The following is an 18,553-nucleotide window of genomic DNA, read 5'->3' as shown; positions in this document are numbered from 1 at the left end:
AACAATCTAAGAATAAAACAATTTTAATATAAAATAAAATATATATAAAAATACGAATAAGAATAGAAGCACTGACTGTTTGCACATGTGAGGAGTTAATGTGAGGCACTGATTAATTAGTGAGACATTTTGATTGGTTGTGTTTGAAAAAGGAAATCAAGATGCTTCCTGTGGAGAATTGTGTGTTGCTGAAATTGTGTTTTATGAAATTGAAAACTGAGTCAAAGGCCAAAATGTGTGTATGGTTTTGCAGATTTGAGGTGTGGTTCTGGTTTTTGAGTGTCAGGGTTCAGAAATTGTGTGAAAAGTAAGGAATTTGTGTGTAAGCAAAAAAACTGTAATAATAATTCTCAGTCTTAACAAAGACAAATCCTGCTCTCTGCTTCCTCAGCCTCTGCACAGATACATCTTTGAAATTGTTAGATTTGTGAGTTAAGTTTTGAAAAAAAGAGCACAAGTAAAAATTATTTGTGTAAGCTTTTGAAAAAAACTGCAATCAAAATAATTGATGCATCGCAATGTGGACATGGACGATGCTACATCGATGCAGTGGCCGAACATAATCGATTATAAGGCAATGATAACGCTTGTTAATTTTCTGGCCGCGGCATACAAATGAAAAATAACATTCTCAGTAGCCTAATGCCTGGGACACACTAGCACACACTGTGTTGCAATCTGCTGCGAAGCGCCTGGAAGCACCGCCTTTTTTCTTTCGGTGCCCATGTTATCAAAATATAGCCTATGCCATGTTTATGCACCATGTCAGCATTACATGTGAAAAAGGAAAGCTCAGAGTAGCTAAAAGGCTTGGTGACCGGCGCGGAGAAAAGCGCATCTAGTGTGAACCTCAGGCGGAGAGACGACTGGCATGTCCCAGTGTGTCCCAGGCGTTAAGCTATCTTTTTTCCACATTCCCACTTGTCCACTGTCCTGGTTTATTTTGTGGCTTTGTTATGTTTCAGTCACTTTGTATGACATGTTTAGTAACTTTGAAAGAAATGTGTGTGTGTGTCCATGTGGCTACTGTCTCTCTTGTGCAGAGCCAAGCCAGAATCTCTAGGCCTCTTCCTCAGCTCCTTAGCTCTGCTCTTCTCAGTAGACTGCTCCCAAACTATGACCCCGCCCCTGCTGACTGTGTGTTTTCTTGACCCCCCAGTAGGAGCCTTGGTACCAAGCGCGGCTGCAGTCCTAAGGGACAAACTCCTGACGACGCAGGCCGACGCCCTGGACATGATGCCAACTCTTCTATCTCAGACCTTGTCAACTCCGTCACCAGTGACATGCTGATGGTAACTACATTTGCTTTTAGTCTGTCTTTTATCACTTTGTTTCATATAGCCTCTTACTTGTCCTCCTTCTCCTTCTTGGCAGACAAACAGCAGGGCCAATATAGAGGTTCCCTTACTTGTGACAAAGCCGCCTCCTTAGGCTAATTACAGAGTTCACAAGAAGTCACAGGAATATGCTTCATTCAGAAAAGAGTGGATGGGTGGAACAGTGTACTGAGAGCCCGGAAGTGCTTGTGTGACTGAGTATGTGTGTGTGGTGGGGGTTGGGAGTGGAGCTGTATGTAACTATGTGGGCCACATGCCTGCTCTGTAGAAGTCATGAATCTGCTTAATGATGATATTTTCAGTCTTGGAAAGGGTAGTTAGAGGCAGTTAGCATTTTCACCCCAAAGTACTCATGTCAGGGTGGATTGCCAGCAGTCTCAGTAGGCCACTGGATATGGATCACCGAGCTTTATGCTGGCAAGATAGGGTAGCTAGACCGAGATGTTAAACAAGTTATACTTAAACAACATGAACCTCAAAAAAGTGCAGGAGTGTACTTGTAGAAAAGCAAGCAAGAGTTTTAAATCAGGCGGAGATGTCCGTGAGGCAGGCCTCAATCCTAGCTGAGATCCCCGGATCAGTCGGGGGGAATGACAGGTACAGCTGCGTGTTGTCAGCGTAGCAGTGGTAGGACAAGCCATGGGAGGTCCAAGTGAGGTGGTGTACAGAGAGAAGAGGAGGGGTCCAAGGATGGAGCCCTGTGGGACACCAGTGGAGAGTTGGCGAGGGTCTGACAGTTTGCGTCCCCAGGAGACCTGGTAGGATCTTCCCGATAGGTAGGATGACATCCACTGGAGTGCAGTGCCAGTGATGCCCATCTCAGAAAGTCTGTAGAGCAGGATCTGGTGGTTAACCGTATCAAATGCTGCTGAAAGGTCCAGCAGAATGATGACGGATGACCTGGAAGCCGCTCTGGCAGACTGAAGGGCAGTGGTGACTGAAAGGAGGGCAGTCTCTGTGGAGTGGCCAGTCTTGAAGCCCGATTGGTTGGGGTCAAGCAGGTTGTTCTGAGAGATAAAGTTTGACAGTTGGTTAGATACAGCACGTTCAATTGTTTTTGAAAAGAAGGGTAACAATGATACAGGTCTGTAGTTCTGGAGGACGGCAGGGTTAAGAGAAGGTTTTTTGAGTAGAGGGGTAACTCTGGCCTGTTTGAAGGCAGAGGGAAAGGTGCCGGAGGTAAGAGAGGAGTTTAGGACATGGAGAAGAAAAGTTATGATGGAGGGGGAGAGGTTTGAAAGAGATGGGAGGGGATAGGATCAAGGGGACAGGAGGTGGGGCGATGAGAGAATGAGGTCAGAGATCTCTGCCTCGGACAGGGGAGATAAAGAGTTTAGACATTTAGTTGGGTCAGTCATGGAGGGTGAGAGGGTAGGAAAGGTGGGTTTAGGGAACCGACTGCTAATGTCGGCGACTTTTTTCTCAAAGAAGGAGAAGTCGTCTGCTGTCAGGGAGGAGGGAGGGGGTGGGGTAGGTGGGTTAAGGAGGGTGGAGAAGGTAGAAAAAAGTTTGTGGGGGTTTGAAGCAGAGTTAATTTTGTTCAGAAAGTAGAGGGTTTTAGCTCCAGTTATGTGAGAAGAGAAGGATTTAAGGAGAGAGTGATACTTATCAAGGTCCAGACCGTCTTTGGACTTGCGCCATCTCCTCTTAGCTGTTCCTTGGAGGTGGATGTTGAAGTCCCCAAGGACTATCAGGGGGGTTCCATCATCCGGGCGGACGCTGAGGAGCATGTCCAGCTCCTCCACAAAGTCGGCTAGTGGTCCTGGTGGGCGATAAAGAACAATTGAGCATGCTTTGATAGGATTAGTTAGCATCACATAATGGTGTTCAAATGATTTGGCAGTAACAGAGAGTGGTGTGGATGTGTATTTAAAGGGGCAATTGACTGGGTTTTTGGGGTATTTCACACTGTTCCTTAAGGTCTCCGAATAGGGTATGTAACATTGGTTGGGTTGAAAATGGCCCGGGTGCTGTTCTATGCCCTCTGACAGATCCTCTGAAATGTTCCCGGGAAAAAACACTATTTTCTCCCCTTTTATGGTATGCTCATTAATATTTAGATAAGCTGCGCTCTTATTGGTTGGTTATCAACGAGTGAAGCTGGGAGCAAAAACGCAACACGGCCAACAGCAGCACTCGCTGAAACACCGAAGTTGGAGACTTGAAATAAAAACGCGCAAATACATCTATTGTGTCTACACAACACTGTTTTCAACAGATTGACTATATATCATTTGAAATGATAACATTACTTGTTTCCACTTCTGTTGTTGAAGCAAACGGGATTGACTTAGGTGGGTAGAAAGTTAGGCTACAGCTTAGCAACCAAACCATATCGTGATTCTACTCGGCTTCAGTTAGCTAGCTAGCTCTAGATATCTTTCTGAAAAATAACATGACAAATCTGGACAAACATGCATTGTGAATTGTAGATTTACATGACACAGGTTATTTATTTGAATGAAACACAGTCAGGAACATGAATCAACGTTAGCCCCATTGCCAATAAACTAGGCTAAATTATCACACATTCTACCTATGCTCTTGCGTTAACTAGCAAGCTAAACTTGTTTACATGCCTACAGTCTAGGTGTTACTAGTAACAGTTACTAGCAATGCTAACGTATCCCGTATCTAGAACCTGCCTTTCTCCAGTTCTTTCAAATAGATTATCTAGACAGGCGTTAGCAATAAGCCAGACTGCTGTTCGTTTTCTGGCTATTTTTCGGAAATAGCCAGAAATCCCTTCTAATGCCGACTACAGCTAGTCTAGCTAGAGTCATTTGATGTGTGTAGAAACGTATTTAGCATTATACCTGGTATGCTATATACAGGAAACGTTAGCATTGCTAATAACTGTTAGCACAACATCATACTGTCCTTATAGCTTGCGGTTGCAATGAGCATACGGTCGGAACAGCACCTCTTTCCAGGTTCAGCTTCCTAGCAAATCCTGCTTGAAATTGACCAAGGTTGTCAAAACTGTCTTGGATGAAATGTTCAGAGCAAATGAATGATTGAGTATCGAACTTCGCCGGGATCTTCTCATAGACAACAGCAGCCATGCCTGTTGAATGTTTGGCTCCTTGGGAAGACTGTGAGTGTTAGCCTTCCCTGTACAGCCTGGAACACAGCAATTACGACCGTGGTCCATTTTCAATATCCTTGTTATAATTCAAAACGTTCTTCTTTGTAATTCCTTATAAGTAGCTTACACAGAGCAGCGCGCAGCTAAACTAGTATCGGAGACAGACGCTACCTCAGGCTGATCAGGATGTAAATTCTGGGGCATGACAAAGATACAGACCAGAGCCAATAAGAGGGTGATCACCGGTCCTACGTAGGACAGGTAGCTTTGTTGAAAAGCTAGCGTTTTACAGCCAAATGTTGAGTGTTTTTGAGATTTGAATAGGAAAGAGGTGTCAATGGACTTTGATATTCACGGTATGTTCATTTTACCCACCGAACTGTCGTTATTCAACTATGACAAGGTAAAATCGGTTTTGTAGTCAATTGCCCCTTTAATAAGTGGGGAAAGAAGCAAACCTGTCCAACCACCCTGCCCGGTTGAGCGGGGTGATTGAGTGAAGGAATGGTTGACGGAGAGAGCAGCTGGAGTTGCAGTGTATTCTGGGCGGATCCATGTCTCTGTCAGCGCAAGGGCATGAAGAGAAGCATGAGATGCAAATGCCGGGATGAAGTCTGCCTTGTTATCAGCAGACTGGCAGTTCCGGAGCCCTAAAGAAAGAGAGAGGGCCGGTGAAGAAGATCTGGATAGGTAGTGCAGGTTAGAAGTTGACCGTATATACTTTGTGACATATCTACGTCTACGGGTAGTGTAATGAACAGGAATGCTAAGGAAACACATGCTAGCTATGAAAATGTTCTAAATACAACATAATATAAATATGAATAGGGTGATACTTATCAGAGGAGGTTATCCAGCCCCGTCGGCCTTCCTTGGTGGACTCCCGCAGGTAGACTCCCTGTCTTTGTTCGACAGAGTCTTCGTGCACCAGGCGAGGCTGCCTCTGTAGTGCCAGCCACCTTTAATATGCAAGGCACAGCTGACAATGACCCTAATTATGTAGACAAAGCCAGGGTCTCACACGGCGGCAAGTACCCTGGAAAATACCCTGAAACTCGATCTCTAGCTAGCTACTTAACGGCCTGGATAGCTGCTGTCTCTCAGCTCTACCCAGAAACAAGATTTAGCAGAAACACAGCAAAAAAAACACAAGTTTAAAGTCACTTCGTCAGGAGACAGTCACGATGCACACTCAGTAAAAATACTATTCGCTCCTTATTAGCCAGCAGTGTGTTAACACCACACCACACTTTCATACAGTATTGTGCGTATGTTTATTCATTATCTGCGTGTGTCCCCTTGTGTTGTTGACCCTAGTGGTGGGGTGTGGAGGGCTGTGTTGTAGAGGTGGGCTCTGTACAAGACTTTTTTATGTTTTGTATGTGTGGGATACATGGGCTTTTGACAAACAAATAGACATAAATATGAGAATTGAGAACATTAAAGAACAGGTTAGAATTTCAAAGTGCATGCAGAAGAGTTGCAGGTGCTTGTCTGCAAGTGTGTGTGAATATGTCTGTGAGAGGGTGTGAGACAGAAAGTCACAGGCGCAGAGTGAGGTAGAAGTGACCAGGTTTAGCAATAAGAAACCTAGAGACAGCAGGATGTGGTATGGGAGAATACAGTATGAGATTAAATTCCAGGAACATGACCATGGGCCATGCCTCTAGTCCTTCAGCATCAGATATCAGTCTGTTAATTGGATTTCCTGCTCTCCTTGTGGGCACCAGCAGGGGGTCCACACCAGGGATCTCCTCCCCCTCTCAGATTTAAGGCCGATTTATACTTCGGCGTCTTTGTTAACGGACAGACGCACGCACGGAGTCGGATGGAGTCGGACGGATTGGTTGAATTTATACTACTCCGACGGCTCTGCGTGCTGAAAGCAATTCACCGCTAGAACAGTAGATGGCGCTGCACTGCAATTCTTGCTAGGTTAAGTCGGAGCAAATTTACAAATTAGCCGCTTCATCAATAAAATAAACACATTCTTAGCAACTACACTGCCCATTTCTCGTCACATTTGAATTCAGATGCTGATTTACATGTACTGTTTAGCTGAAAAATGAATTGTAAAAACTTACAACAATGGCGGTCAAAGGATTCTGTTCTCTTGTTGGTCACGGCAACCCCCTCATCCCGCCCCTGACGCAACCGGTTCTTAATACGGACCAATCACAGCCAAGGGGTATCCGTAAAATGACGGACCGACAGACGGATAGTCAGGAAAATCAGGAGGTGCACGCAGAGCTCTGCAAGGGGTTCGGAGCGGACACGGAGAGGGCGTTTCTTGACGGAGAGGGCGTTCCCCGTGTACGTGTGCGTAAAAACGCAGAAGTATAAATCGGCCTTTACACTGCCTTGTCTGGATGACTGGCTGGTTAGCTGACTGAATAACAGTTTGCCTTGGTGGCTTTTGGTGTGTCAGTCTGTCTCCCTGTTCATCTGTCTGTCTTATAGTTGGTAAGCTCATATTTGTCTTTTCTTGTCTTTCTATCTTACATTTACATTTAGTCAATAAGCAGACGCTCTTATCCAGAACGACTTACAGTAAGTACAGGGACATTCCCCCGAGGCAAGTAGGGTGAAGTGCCTTGCCCAAGAACCCAACGTCATTTTGGCACAGTGGGGAATCGATCCGGCAACCTTCTGATTGCTCACCGCTCAGCCATCTTCCCTGGGCCTCCCTGTCTGTATACCTCCTTGCTCTCTGCATCTATGCCAGGATGTTCCATGCTCTGCAAAGCACATATAAATGACATAACATTATCTCAGGCCAGTAGCTAACATTATGGAGCTTGTCAGTTGTGTGCTGGTGATGGGCTCCAATCACCAGTGATGGGCTCCAATAGAGGGTGGATTATTGTGGTGGGGAGTGAGGGCTCAGACCATGAGGCCCTAGTCTCTTATGGGGAACTTTAATAACAAAATACATGGGTTTCCTGATAGTACCACTTATTGGTTTTAAAATAACTTTAGTTCAATTAAATGGTTCACAGAGGGACATGTTTTTTTTATCCAGGATGCTCTTGTACAGGACAATCATAAATAAGATAATTAACCTAATGTTCTCTTCAGACAATATTAATGTGTCAGCATGTTGCATGTGCATTCAACTTTGATATTCGGCAACACTTCAACGATTCATAGTAAAATTACATTTATTAGGTTTACTTCTTGAGGTACTTACATTAATTGAAAGTGCACTTGAAAGTATTGCAAGGTATACTTTGAGGCTCTTTAGGAAGTATACTTCATGAAATGAAAGTGTACTACACAGGTTACTTTACAGTATTCAAAAGTAAACCTTGAAATACACTATAAGTGTACTTTTAAGTGTGCTAAATGACCTAAAAAGTGGGCCAATTCAGTTTACTTAGTACAAAAATAGTATATAAATGCGCTGTTGTTCAACCTGTCAGTGTTGACTATATTTATATCTTCCGACAAAACCACATATTCTGCATCATATGGAACAACAGCGGTCCTGCGGGTACATAATTACGTATTGGTTCGAAAGCATACGCCATAGGATGAACAGGGATAGGTATGGGTCGATTTTCTTCAATTTTTAATGCAGTTTGGCGGGTTGAAATGGAGCATTCTTGTGACGTCAGATGTTTACGTAATTTAAACATGGCGGCGCCCAGTTCTTTTTAAGTAGCCTACATAATTTACACACTAGAGATTTTGATTATTAATAGAATATGGCATACAGTTGTATGATATATATTTTTTATGTCATTAAATCTATATACTATTACAGGGGTCACTGAATGGCAGACCGCGGTCCGAGTCCGGACCCAGGCGGCTCCCTATCTGGACCCGGACCTTTAGCCGATATATTATTAATTCATTCATTTTGACGGATCGTTTCCATTTTAACCGGCACATTTTTTATAGCCTTTACACTATTTATTATGTCTACGGTTTTCCTACAAGATGTGGTTTCTTCTGTGTCCAATCCAAAGATCCAATCAGGAGCTGTAATAGCTATCACCATGACAACTTACTCAACGTTGGCCGCAACCTCTGTGGGTCACGCAGGTTGTGTGTGTCATTCGCAACAACGCTAATCGATTTGCTAACGGTAGCTAGCCTACCTGTTTTTCCTTAGCAAAAATAATGGTGTGACAAACCCCAGCGAAAAGTTGATTCCGAAAAATCGCAAATTTCAGAGAGAATGGACTGACAAGAACGCGTTTGTGTTGCCGGTGGGGAGCACAAAACCGATGTGTTTAATAAGTGATAGAGCTAACGTGAAACGTCACTAATAGACACTGAACAAAATTGCCCCCAGAACTCTGGTCTATGGGAGAAAGATGCCCAGGGGCACAGGCACTGTGCCCTAAATCAAAGTAAATTTTGAATGGGAGTCAATGGGAGAGGTAAGGGCCAGAAAAATAAACCATGGTCCCAGCGGCGTAACAATGCCTTGGCGGGCCCGAGTGCAGATCTCACCAACGGGCCCCTTACCGACTTATCGACAGGCAAAATTATTGAGTATTGAGCTTAGCGATGCGCAGGGAAATTTAGGCTACTTATGATGTACAATTATGGGTAACGACTGCTCCTTCTATGTGAAGATAAATGACGGTTTAAAAAGTGAACGCCTCTGACTCGCGAGTCTCTGGCTCTAGATATGCTTGCAATAGCTAGGCCTACAACACGGAATGAGCATAATGGAACAGTCAGTGATGAGAAGCACAGAGATGAGAAGAAATCTGATCATTTGCCGATGCTTATCCGACGTTATGAATGACAATTCGATCTGTCATGTGTGCTATCTGGGTATTAGTCTAAAAAAACAGTCACTTCAATGGTGAATATTTGATTTTATGTTCGTTAGATATGATAGTTTACTTTAGTCTATCTAGCTTTAGCTATTTTCCGGCTATCCTGCACATAGTTTACAATATCTAACCTGGCTGCTGCCTGGTATAGCCTAGGCCTATATTTGCATTTTTATGATATTTAATAGCAATGTCAACTGCATACACCAGACAATAAACATGTAAGGGATAATGTATAGAACGCCGGTCATTATCGGGAAAATAAGCCCCTTCAGAGCGAAGCTGTTCGCCCTGTCGGGGCTTAGGCTATTTTCCAGATAATGACCGGCGTTCTATAGGCTACATTATCCCGCTTATTAAACGGCTACTTGCCAACAAAATTACTTAACACAGTGTGTTTTTACAATTTGTTACCATTGGTATTTGGTATTTGTTATGGTATTTGTTACCGTTCGTAGTGTTGATCAGCAGAGAAATAGTTGGCCAAAGACGTTGAACTTCATAGACATTGAACATTCTTTAGGCTTCAAATCAGCTGACGTCGCTAAGCAACGGAGTACGTTAGGGTTGAAAAGTTACCGGACTACTTGCGGAGTGCTACGAAAGACGTGAATCAGAAGCAAAAAGGCCACTTTCCTTGACAGCGGTCTGTTATTCATAGCAACGGTCTGTTATCAGAAGATATCAGACTGCAGAACGTTGGGAAACCCCATTCAAGTGAATAGAGCTTTCTACAGCGTTAAGAACAGCCGTGTAATAATAGGTAATTAGCCTACCCTGGTGGCTGAGTTTCACACATTGCTGTTGCCGGGCTGGTGGTCAGACGTAGCGTCCTCTTCAACACGCTTCGCCACAAATCCAAATGAGGATAGTTTTGACAGCTTTGCCACCCTTACATCTTGCTCTTTTCGTTCCTGCCGCTTTCTGGAGCCACTTTTATGTTTAGAGGGCATGGGGTAGCCTAATTCGCTTCAAAACGCTAATGCAACAGAACTGTAGTATCCCAACAACAACTGTCTGGTATTCCAACAACTGGATGGGAACAATCGTGTGTGGGTGGGCGGGAATCTTTGACAACAATATTACCCAGACATCCTTGCTATTTTTCGAGAGCAATATTACTTAATAAAAACAAGTTATAAAACCGTGCGTACGCACACCTGTACGCAATGTTCCCTTTATAAATCTCAGATTACCCACCAGTGTGCGTACGTGAATCAGCATTGTACCCCGCCCTGAACAGGCCAATTTTTAACCATAAATAGTCAATGCAAAGCACTTCATGAATGCTAATCTAGTATCTCATCATTACCCTGGCATACGATTGTTCCATGGATTGTTCTTGACGGTGAATCATAGCGCATGACAACTTCTCAGACACTGTTAGCCTATTGGTGGAGCCCGATAACTCCGAAAATGTGGTGGCCGGTAGATCACCAATTTAAAAAAACTGTGCGAGTGGCGTCAACTGTGCCAGTGATAATGCGAGTCGAGATACAATTTGAAAACAAAAGCGTTTTGTTATGAACAGTAATCTATTAAAGTCTGGACTGATAACGAGGACGTAGAGTGTAGCAATTGCGGGAGCTTAACGAATGTATTTTCTGTTTTTGACATATGAGGATATTTGCACAGTATTAAATAAATATATTTAGTTATACACTGTGTTCTGCAGTTATCTAAAGGTAGGATATGTGATGTTATCCTGTATTCCATGCAGTCGGGGAATCTCCCCCTCCTGAACTCCCGTAGTGGACAATCTGATGGTGAGGAAGCGCTGAATTTTTATTTAAAATTTGAGTTGGATTGTACAAGGTGTTTATGGAGCAAGAATCACGCAGTACAAGCGCAAATAACACTGCTGGATGTAATCTTCATGATAATCATGAAATTGAATGAAAAAAACGTGTGTGAGGATAACAAAATATATAAATATTACGAGTAATGTTCTTCCCACATTCGATTTCTACAGTCTGACTACAGTACGGTCATCTGCGTCGCCAATTCCAACTGTTTTCAAAATGTGCGTAGGCCTACGGGAAGGTCAGAGTTTGCGTGGAGGACCGCACATTCTCCAGTCAAGTTTGTTTTTTATAAATCACAACCTTTGTGTGGAAAGTGGCGTACGCACATTTTCAGTCCCGTTTTGTGCGTACGCAAGCTTTATAAATGAGACCCCTGAACTTTTCATCCAGGGGCGGTTTGAGGCACGGGCAGACCGGGCGGCATTTTGTCATGTCACGTGGGGGGCGCACGAGCATGAAAAAAAAGAAAAATCTCTGCGCGGTTTTCTCTTATCGATCATTTCAGTTTGTGGGGAATTGGCATATTGGCGCCCCCTTCAGGCAGCTGCAGGCACCCCTGCTTGCCATGCAGCAGTTTCGTTTTCGTTTGTCGCAGCCAGGTAATAGCGGTGCTCGTTCTGAGGGCGCTGTCAGGGGGCGGCCGACGGGGTAGGGGGCGGGACACGATTTCTTCCTCCCGGGGGTGGGGGGTGGGGGGGGTAAACTTGCCCTGGGCGCACAATGTGCTAGAACCGCCACTGTTTCCATCACTATCAGCAGAGAATGTCTAATATGGGGAGAACCATATACATAATTAACAGTAGACGTCTCATCGACCGCTACTGCCTACTGGCGCTGACGAGCCGTGGGGCCACCATCTTGGAAAGGTCACTCGCTCCACTCAGTATAATCTTTTTGGCAGAGGCAATGAGCTGTCAGCGCATTTAATTAATCATACCGAACTGAATACCAAACAGATTTTCACGCGGTTTGCTTTGCTGCAAAGGTCATACATGTAGCTATGATACAGGACATGGTTATTATTTTTACAAAACACAACCATAATGGTAATGTTAAATCTTACTGGTGAAAAGTAATCCCCCGAGCCCTGTTTGCGATTGTCTGACGATTTGAGCAGGAATATGCTGCACAGTGCTGCCATCTTGTTTATTCTGATGCTAAGCAATGAGGAACTTGACCTTTCCAAGATGGCAGCTGCATTTCTCGAACCCAGCAGCCAATGCGGCGTACTACTCTTTATTATGTCTATGGGGAGAACTGCCACCAGAGAATGTCCAATAGACCAATTGTCACCCTACTTCATACAACTGTCAAGCAGGCTCAACTGCACATGTCGGTTGTATAAGACGAACTCCCACTCTCTGGAAACTTCCGGGTTCTGAACTGGTTGCAGTTCCACTCAAGTTCCATATGAGGGCGCCAACGGTCGAGTGCAGAGTGAATGGAGGTCTATGGAGCTATACCCCTCAGAATCCACTTTTCTCTTTTATAATTTTTTGTCTAGTAATTTGAATTCTGAATTCGAAAGGGGAGGCAAAAAAAATACACACCGCTGCACGTTAGATTTTTTAAAAGTCGCTTTTCTGTTCTAAAAAGCCTTTGAAAATGTCATTGACGTCATACACATCGTACAACCAGAGCTATTGCTTGACGGCAAGCTTTGGTTACTTCCACGTTTCTTTCGAGGCATTGACAACACAGCTGACAAGTTAGGCTCTCCCTGTCAATACACATGCTAGAAATAGTTTTGCCTTGCTAATGTTGTTGCTAATGTTTCTAATGCTCTGACATTTTGGTTCTGCTTCGGATGCCATCAAGCGGGATCTCTGGTCGTATGCAGTCCTTCACTAACCAATCAGCATTCGTTTGCAGAATGCTACCGTGTTATGGGCAACAACGACTTACCCTGTATGAAATCGAAAGGACATAAGTACTCGTCCATTCAACTTTTGACCTGTAATCCATGTTGAACATGCCAAAACTACAATCAAATCTGAGATTTCTCAACAACAATCAGGCGAAAGAGACAAATTTAGCCGTTTAGCTCCATAGACTCCCATTCATTTTGCACACGACCGCGATCACTCCCAGTGGAACTCTGGTGGAACTGCAACAAAATTCGGTACAATGGGGCTTAACAGGGAGTGGGCAGGCTCTCCTTAAACAGGCTCTGCTGCCACTCTCAGGAAACTTCAGGTATAGTAAGTGAACAAGTTTAGGCACTATAGAGAAGAATTTACATTTATGTATAAAGAATTTAGCTATAAAATAAAAACATTCCCTATGTATTCAACATCTGAGTTGCAGTGAGAAAGATAACAAATAACATTATGCATAGTCAATACAATATCTGATTTAAACTTGAAGAAATTTGACATGTCAACCCAAAATGTACCAATAAGAGGACATAAAAAAAAAAGATGCTCGATAGACTCGATCAGTTTTACAGAAAGTACATTTTGGCTCATCATTGCTAAATTTCAATACATATTCATTTGTTGGTAGATTTTGTGTAAAATTCTTTAATGCACATCTTTAACTTTATTAGGGATACAGAATTTATATGGTAAAATACATGTTTTTTTCCAATTTATATTGTCTATTAATGAATTCCAAAATAACTTCCATCTCGGGGTGACACGTTTCTTAGAGAAAAAGTATGTATAGAAGGAGTATTTCTTATCATTTTATTATTACATTTTGGATCATAAATACTCTTATCACCAACTTTGAAGGTTGGTTCACTCTTTATAATCTCACCAAATGTTAAATGACATTTCATCAAATGAACAAGACCATTAGGTATCGCTTTGATCACTGTGAGAAACTTTTTGTGAATAACCGGAAAATTGTGATTCAACATGAAATCGTGATAGGAGTAAATATTCCTATCTGAGTCCATCATATCATAAAGATAGTCAATCCCTTTCTCATGCCAATTCTCATGGAAAATCGATTTGTTCTTAGTTATAGTCAATTCATTATTCCATATCTTTTATATGTGTGGGGAAAAGTTGTTGACAAAACTACGTTTCCATGCCAAGAGAGCTTGTTCATGAAATTTTGACAATTTTAAAGGGAGTTTAGGGGGATTAAAGTTGCAAGATAACAACAATTTTAGTCCACCCACCAATTTAAAAATATTAGATGGGATAAAGTACCTGATAGAGTCAGGAAAGGTAACACACTGTTTAATGCATTTAACTTTGAAAGTGTTATTAACATCAAAAAAGTCTAACATATCAGATTTTCTACCACATAAAACTTGTTGCTTCAGATGTTGATGTTGGTTTTTCCCGAAAAAGTTAAATAATAATCTATTTATTTGTTTGCATGTGTTGTCATGGACAAATAGCTGGATATATAAAATTGGATAGACCTTCTGCTTTAGTTAAAAGAATCCTGCCAGGAAATGACAAGTCCCTTTGAAGCCAATTGTTGAATTTTAATTTTGACTTCTCAAGTTTTGGTATAAAATTCATTTCTTGCCGTACAGAGATTTGTTTGCATATATGAATGCCAACATATTTCACAGTGTTCTTAACAGGTATATTATGTAGCGTTGTTACAGGGGTATCGTATAAGCAAATTATTTCACATTTTGGAATATTTAATATTAGGCCAGATGCATCTGAAAAGGTATCAATAATTTCAAGAACCTTGCTAATTTGATTCTTGTTTTCTAAGAACAAGGTTGTATCATCAGCAAGTTGTGATATTCTTATCTCCCGGTCAAAAATAGATATACCATTAAGCTCAGAACTATTTATGATATTCAGGGAGAGTAATTGTACAACTATTAAGAACAGGAAAGGTGAAATTCCACAGCCTTGTCTCACCCCTCTATTAATAGGAAATCTCTTTGAGGTGTCAAATTGTAATAGAACAGAACTATTAATATCCTTATATAACATTTTAACAGTTGTAATAAATTATTCTCCAAATCCCAATAGCTCTAGGGATGAGAATAAAAATTATGTTTGATGGTATCAAACGCTTTGTAAAAATCCAAAAATAGTATAATTGCACCAGATCTAATGTGAAGTGCATAATCTATAAGGTGTAATACCAGTCTTATATTTGAGCTTATATGTCTATTAGGCACGAAACCTGTCTGAGTTTCATTGATAATTTCATGTAAACCAGATTTTAAGCTTTTAGCATATGCTAATGAGAACATTTTGTAATCTATATTTAGTAATGTTATTGGTCTCCAGTTATCAAGGGAAAGAGGATCTTTCTCTGGCTTTGAAATAAGGGTAATAAGACCTTGTTTCAGTGGTGCATAGTTCTTCATTAATAGTGCATTCATTATATACTTTAAAGTAGTGGTGTTTTGATGGTGTCCCAAAAAAAAGCATAAAACTTGAAAGTCAGTCCATCTGAGCCGGGGGACTTACCCCTTTTCATAGACTGCATTGCTTTGGAGAGTTCATCCAGAGAAAGGTCTTTTTCACAATCAACTTTAAATTGATTTGAGATTCCTGGAGTATATGATTTGGTTTTATGCAAAAAGGATCTCACACTATTGTCATTATAATTTGACTGGTATAATTTGCTATAAAAAGAATATACATGTTCGCTAATTTGAGTGGTGTCAGTAGTAATGTTATCATTAATTACTTACTGGCTAGACCATATTGTGACAACAGTCAATGCTCATGACTCACTGGAAACTAAAGTATAGAGATATGTTATGGGCTGGCCACCACTGATCACATACCAGTTGCTATGCTGCTAAATGTTAAGTGCTGCTCCCTCAAGAAAACTGGACTGGTCAAAATTGACCAAAGAGGTTATGCGCAGATATTCTCTATTAACTGACAGCTTACTTAGTGATGTTGAATTGCCTAGGGATGCCCTAATGTGCATGGATATGAACTGCAAGGATAAACGTCATGCTAAAAGCTCAGTGCCATGTATGATGATATTGTCAAATGTCTTTATACTTCCAGTGAATGTTTTATTAATCACAAGAGTAAGGTCCCTAACACACGGCCTGGCTGGAACGAGTTTGTGTCTGAGCAACATGCTGCTGCTAGAGAAACCTTCAGAGTCTGGTCAGAGGCAGGCTGACCCAGACAGGGAGTGCTGCTTGATAACAAAAAACTCACAAATGCTAGATTTAAATATGCACTTGTATTATTAAGAAAAATGAAAACACAATGAGAGCAGACTCGCTGGCCAGAAAGATGCAGAATAACAATCTTACTGACTTCTGGAAGGAGGTCAAGATCATAAATAATAACAGAACTCCCCTCCCTTCTGATATCGAGGGGGTTAGTTGTCCAGAGAACATTGCTGATGTATGGCGTGAGCACTACAGTAAACTATTTAATTGTGTCAAAAGTAACACAGTGAGAATTGATAATGAATATAAAGGTATCTCTGCAGACTTGATAGTTAGATCAGTAGATATTTATGATGCCATCCACATGCTACACAACAACAAAGCTTGTGGTATGGATTGCATTTCTGCAGAGCATCTAAAAAATGCCAGTAATAGACTCAGTCCATTACTAGCCATGTGTTTCACTGGAATTATGGTTCATGGTGTTCTACCGAACTCTATTATGTCAGTACTGTTAGTGCCTTTTGTTAAAGATAAGGCTGGTAAACTGAACAGCATAGACAATTATCGACCCATTGCATTGGCCAGTTTCTTGTCAAAAGTGTTTGAGAGAATTATTTTATTGAAATTGGAAATGTATATTCTGACTGCAGACAATCAGTTTGGTTTTAAAAGAAAACATGGTACCGATCTCTGTATCTATGCTCTGAAGGAGATTGTCTTTAGGTACACAAGTCTTAATTCATCTGTATTTTATGCTTTATTGATGCTTTCAAAGCTTTCGATCGAATTTGTCATGAAAAACTGTTTATGAAGCTTCGAGCGAGAGGTGTCCCTAAACCTCTTGTTAGGACTTTGGTGTTCTGGTATGCCAATCAAACTTTTCATGTTAAATGGGACAATGTTGTATCAGCTCCTTTCCATGTTGGTAACGGAGTTCAACAAGGAGGAATTTTATCTCCCTTTTTGTTTAATGTGTACATGGACGACTTATCAAGCCAGCTGAATAAGACAAAAACAGGCTGTCTCGTTGGTGAATCTATTGTCAATCATCTGATGTACGCAGATGATCTGGTCCTACTCAGCCTGTTGCAACAGATGCTGGGTGTGCTCTCGGTATGACTTAGATCATGATATAATGCAAAGAAAAGCCACATAATGATGGTCAGAAGTAATCAGGACAGGAAATTAACCTTCCCTGCCTTTTAATTATCTCAGGGTTTGACATAAGCGATGGCCCGGGGCCTGTAAAAAGTAACGTCGGGACAGTTAAATAGCAACTCACTGGCCCGATCGGGCCACTGCAAATTATTGATTGAAAAAAAAAAATTTGCATCGTAAAAGTTAACATCCTTCATATGTTTTGCTATCTGCTAAATGCATAAATCACTTTGGGGCGCACATTTGGCAAATCAAGAGGTGAGTGAGTGACGAGTGGTTGTCAATTTGTAATTCTCTAATCTCTATACATTTTTTAAGAACTGGTGCGAGACAAAAGTGAAGATGAAAGCAAAGTAGAGCTATGAGTTCAAACGGAAGCAACTTTTTTTATGGAGCTAAGATGCACTGTGTTGTCTGTCGTATGTTCCCGTCTAAAGCAGACAAAAGTGGATCTTTTTTACACAGGCACCGACAATATTCGAAAACAATCCCTGACCAGCCATGCTAGCAGGCAGCACCTGCGTGACAGTTAAGCGGATGGTTGACAATCCTAACCATGCTGGTTAGGAATTTAAATGCAGATGCCCATCATGTTATTGCACGATTTATAACAACTGCATATCACATAATTAAGACGGACAGACGTTCGCCTTGTTCCCCCAGGCTATTGAACAGCAGCAGAAGAATGGTGTCGACTTGGGTACTTAGTATCATACTGATGAAATGCAATGGAAATGGCTTTTATAAATTAGCATTGAGGGACCAGAGGTTTCAGTTTCCGCCAGACAGTCGTGCAGAGATGGCTGTCAGCAGGGAAGAGAGCATGTCATCTTTGAGGTTAGAAGTCAATTGTTTTGCTGACTATTACCTTATTATTTTTTATCACTAGAAATGTGATTTCATTTTTGTTCTTTTTATATCCAGGATGTGTTTAATAAATGGTTAAACATGTTAACAGAATAACATTCCTTTTTGGTTTTGTTGTACAATGATAAATTACAACTTTTGGAGGGGGGGCTAGTAAAAATGGCCTTGGGGCCAGTAAGTTTCAAACCCACTGGCCCGTGGTTTTTTTAAAATGTTGAACCCTGTATCTGGCAGTCCCCTTGGTGTTTGTGAGGAAATAAAATATCTGGGCCATTTCATTTCTGATGATTGGACAGATGACAACGATATATATCGACAGCGCTGTAAAATATATTCTCAGGCCAACGTGTTATTAAGGAAGTTTTCTACGTGCTCAGATTCAGTTAAATGTTCCCTGTTTAGAACCTACATAACACCATTGTTTACCACTT

The 18,553-nt window shown here is 41.7% G+C and overlaps 1 protein-coding gene and 1 long non-coding RNA gene across 3 annotated transcripts in view; one reads left to right on the top strand and one right to left on the bottom strand.

Moving 5' to 3' along the window:
• The window catches only part of syt7b (synaptotagmin VIIb), a 136,866-nt gene that overhangs the window by 105,146 nt on the left and 13,167 nt on the right, over positions 1-18,553 (top strand). The window contains exon 6 of the mRNA XM_084682257.1: positions 1,163-1,292. Coding sequence (XP_084538383.1) covers positions 1,163-1,292 — 130 coding nt within the window. The remainder of the gene's footprint in view (positions 1-1,162; positions 1,293-18,553) is intronic.
• Positions 1,257-10,531, bottom strand: LOC146247341 (uncharacterized). Of its 2 annotated transcripts, none has more exons than XR_014732254.1 (5): positions 9,995-10,531; positions 6,975-7,163; positions 4,884-5,384; positions 2,959-3,099; positions 1,257-2,344 (listed from the first exon to the last, which is right to left on the bottom strand). It is a non-coding gene; the product is annotated as an uncharacterized LOC146247341 (long non-coding RNA). The 2 variants fall into 2 exon arrangements; XR_014732253.1 differs by lacking the exon at positions 9,995-10,531 and adding an exon at positions 9,668-9,812.

Source organism: Hypomesus nipponensis, chromosome 19 (genome assembly GCF_054491055.1).
Source record: "Hypomesus nipponensis isolate SF chromosome 19, ASM5449105v1, whole genome shotgun sequence".
In the NCBI taxonomy this organism is placed as follows: domain Eukaryota; kingdom Metazoa; phylum Chordata; class Actinopteri; order Osmeriformes; family Osmeridae; genus Hypomesus; species Hypomesus nipponensis.
Note: the sequence above shows the minus strand (reverse complement) of the source record. Positions and strands in the feature narration are given on the sequence as shown.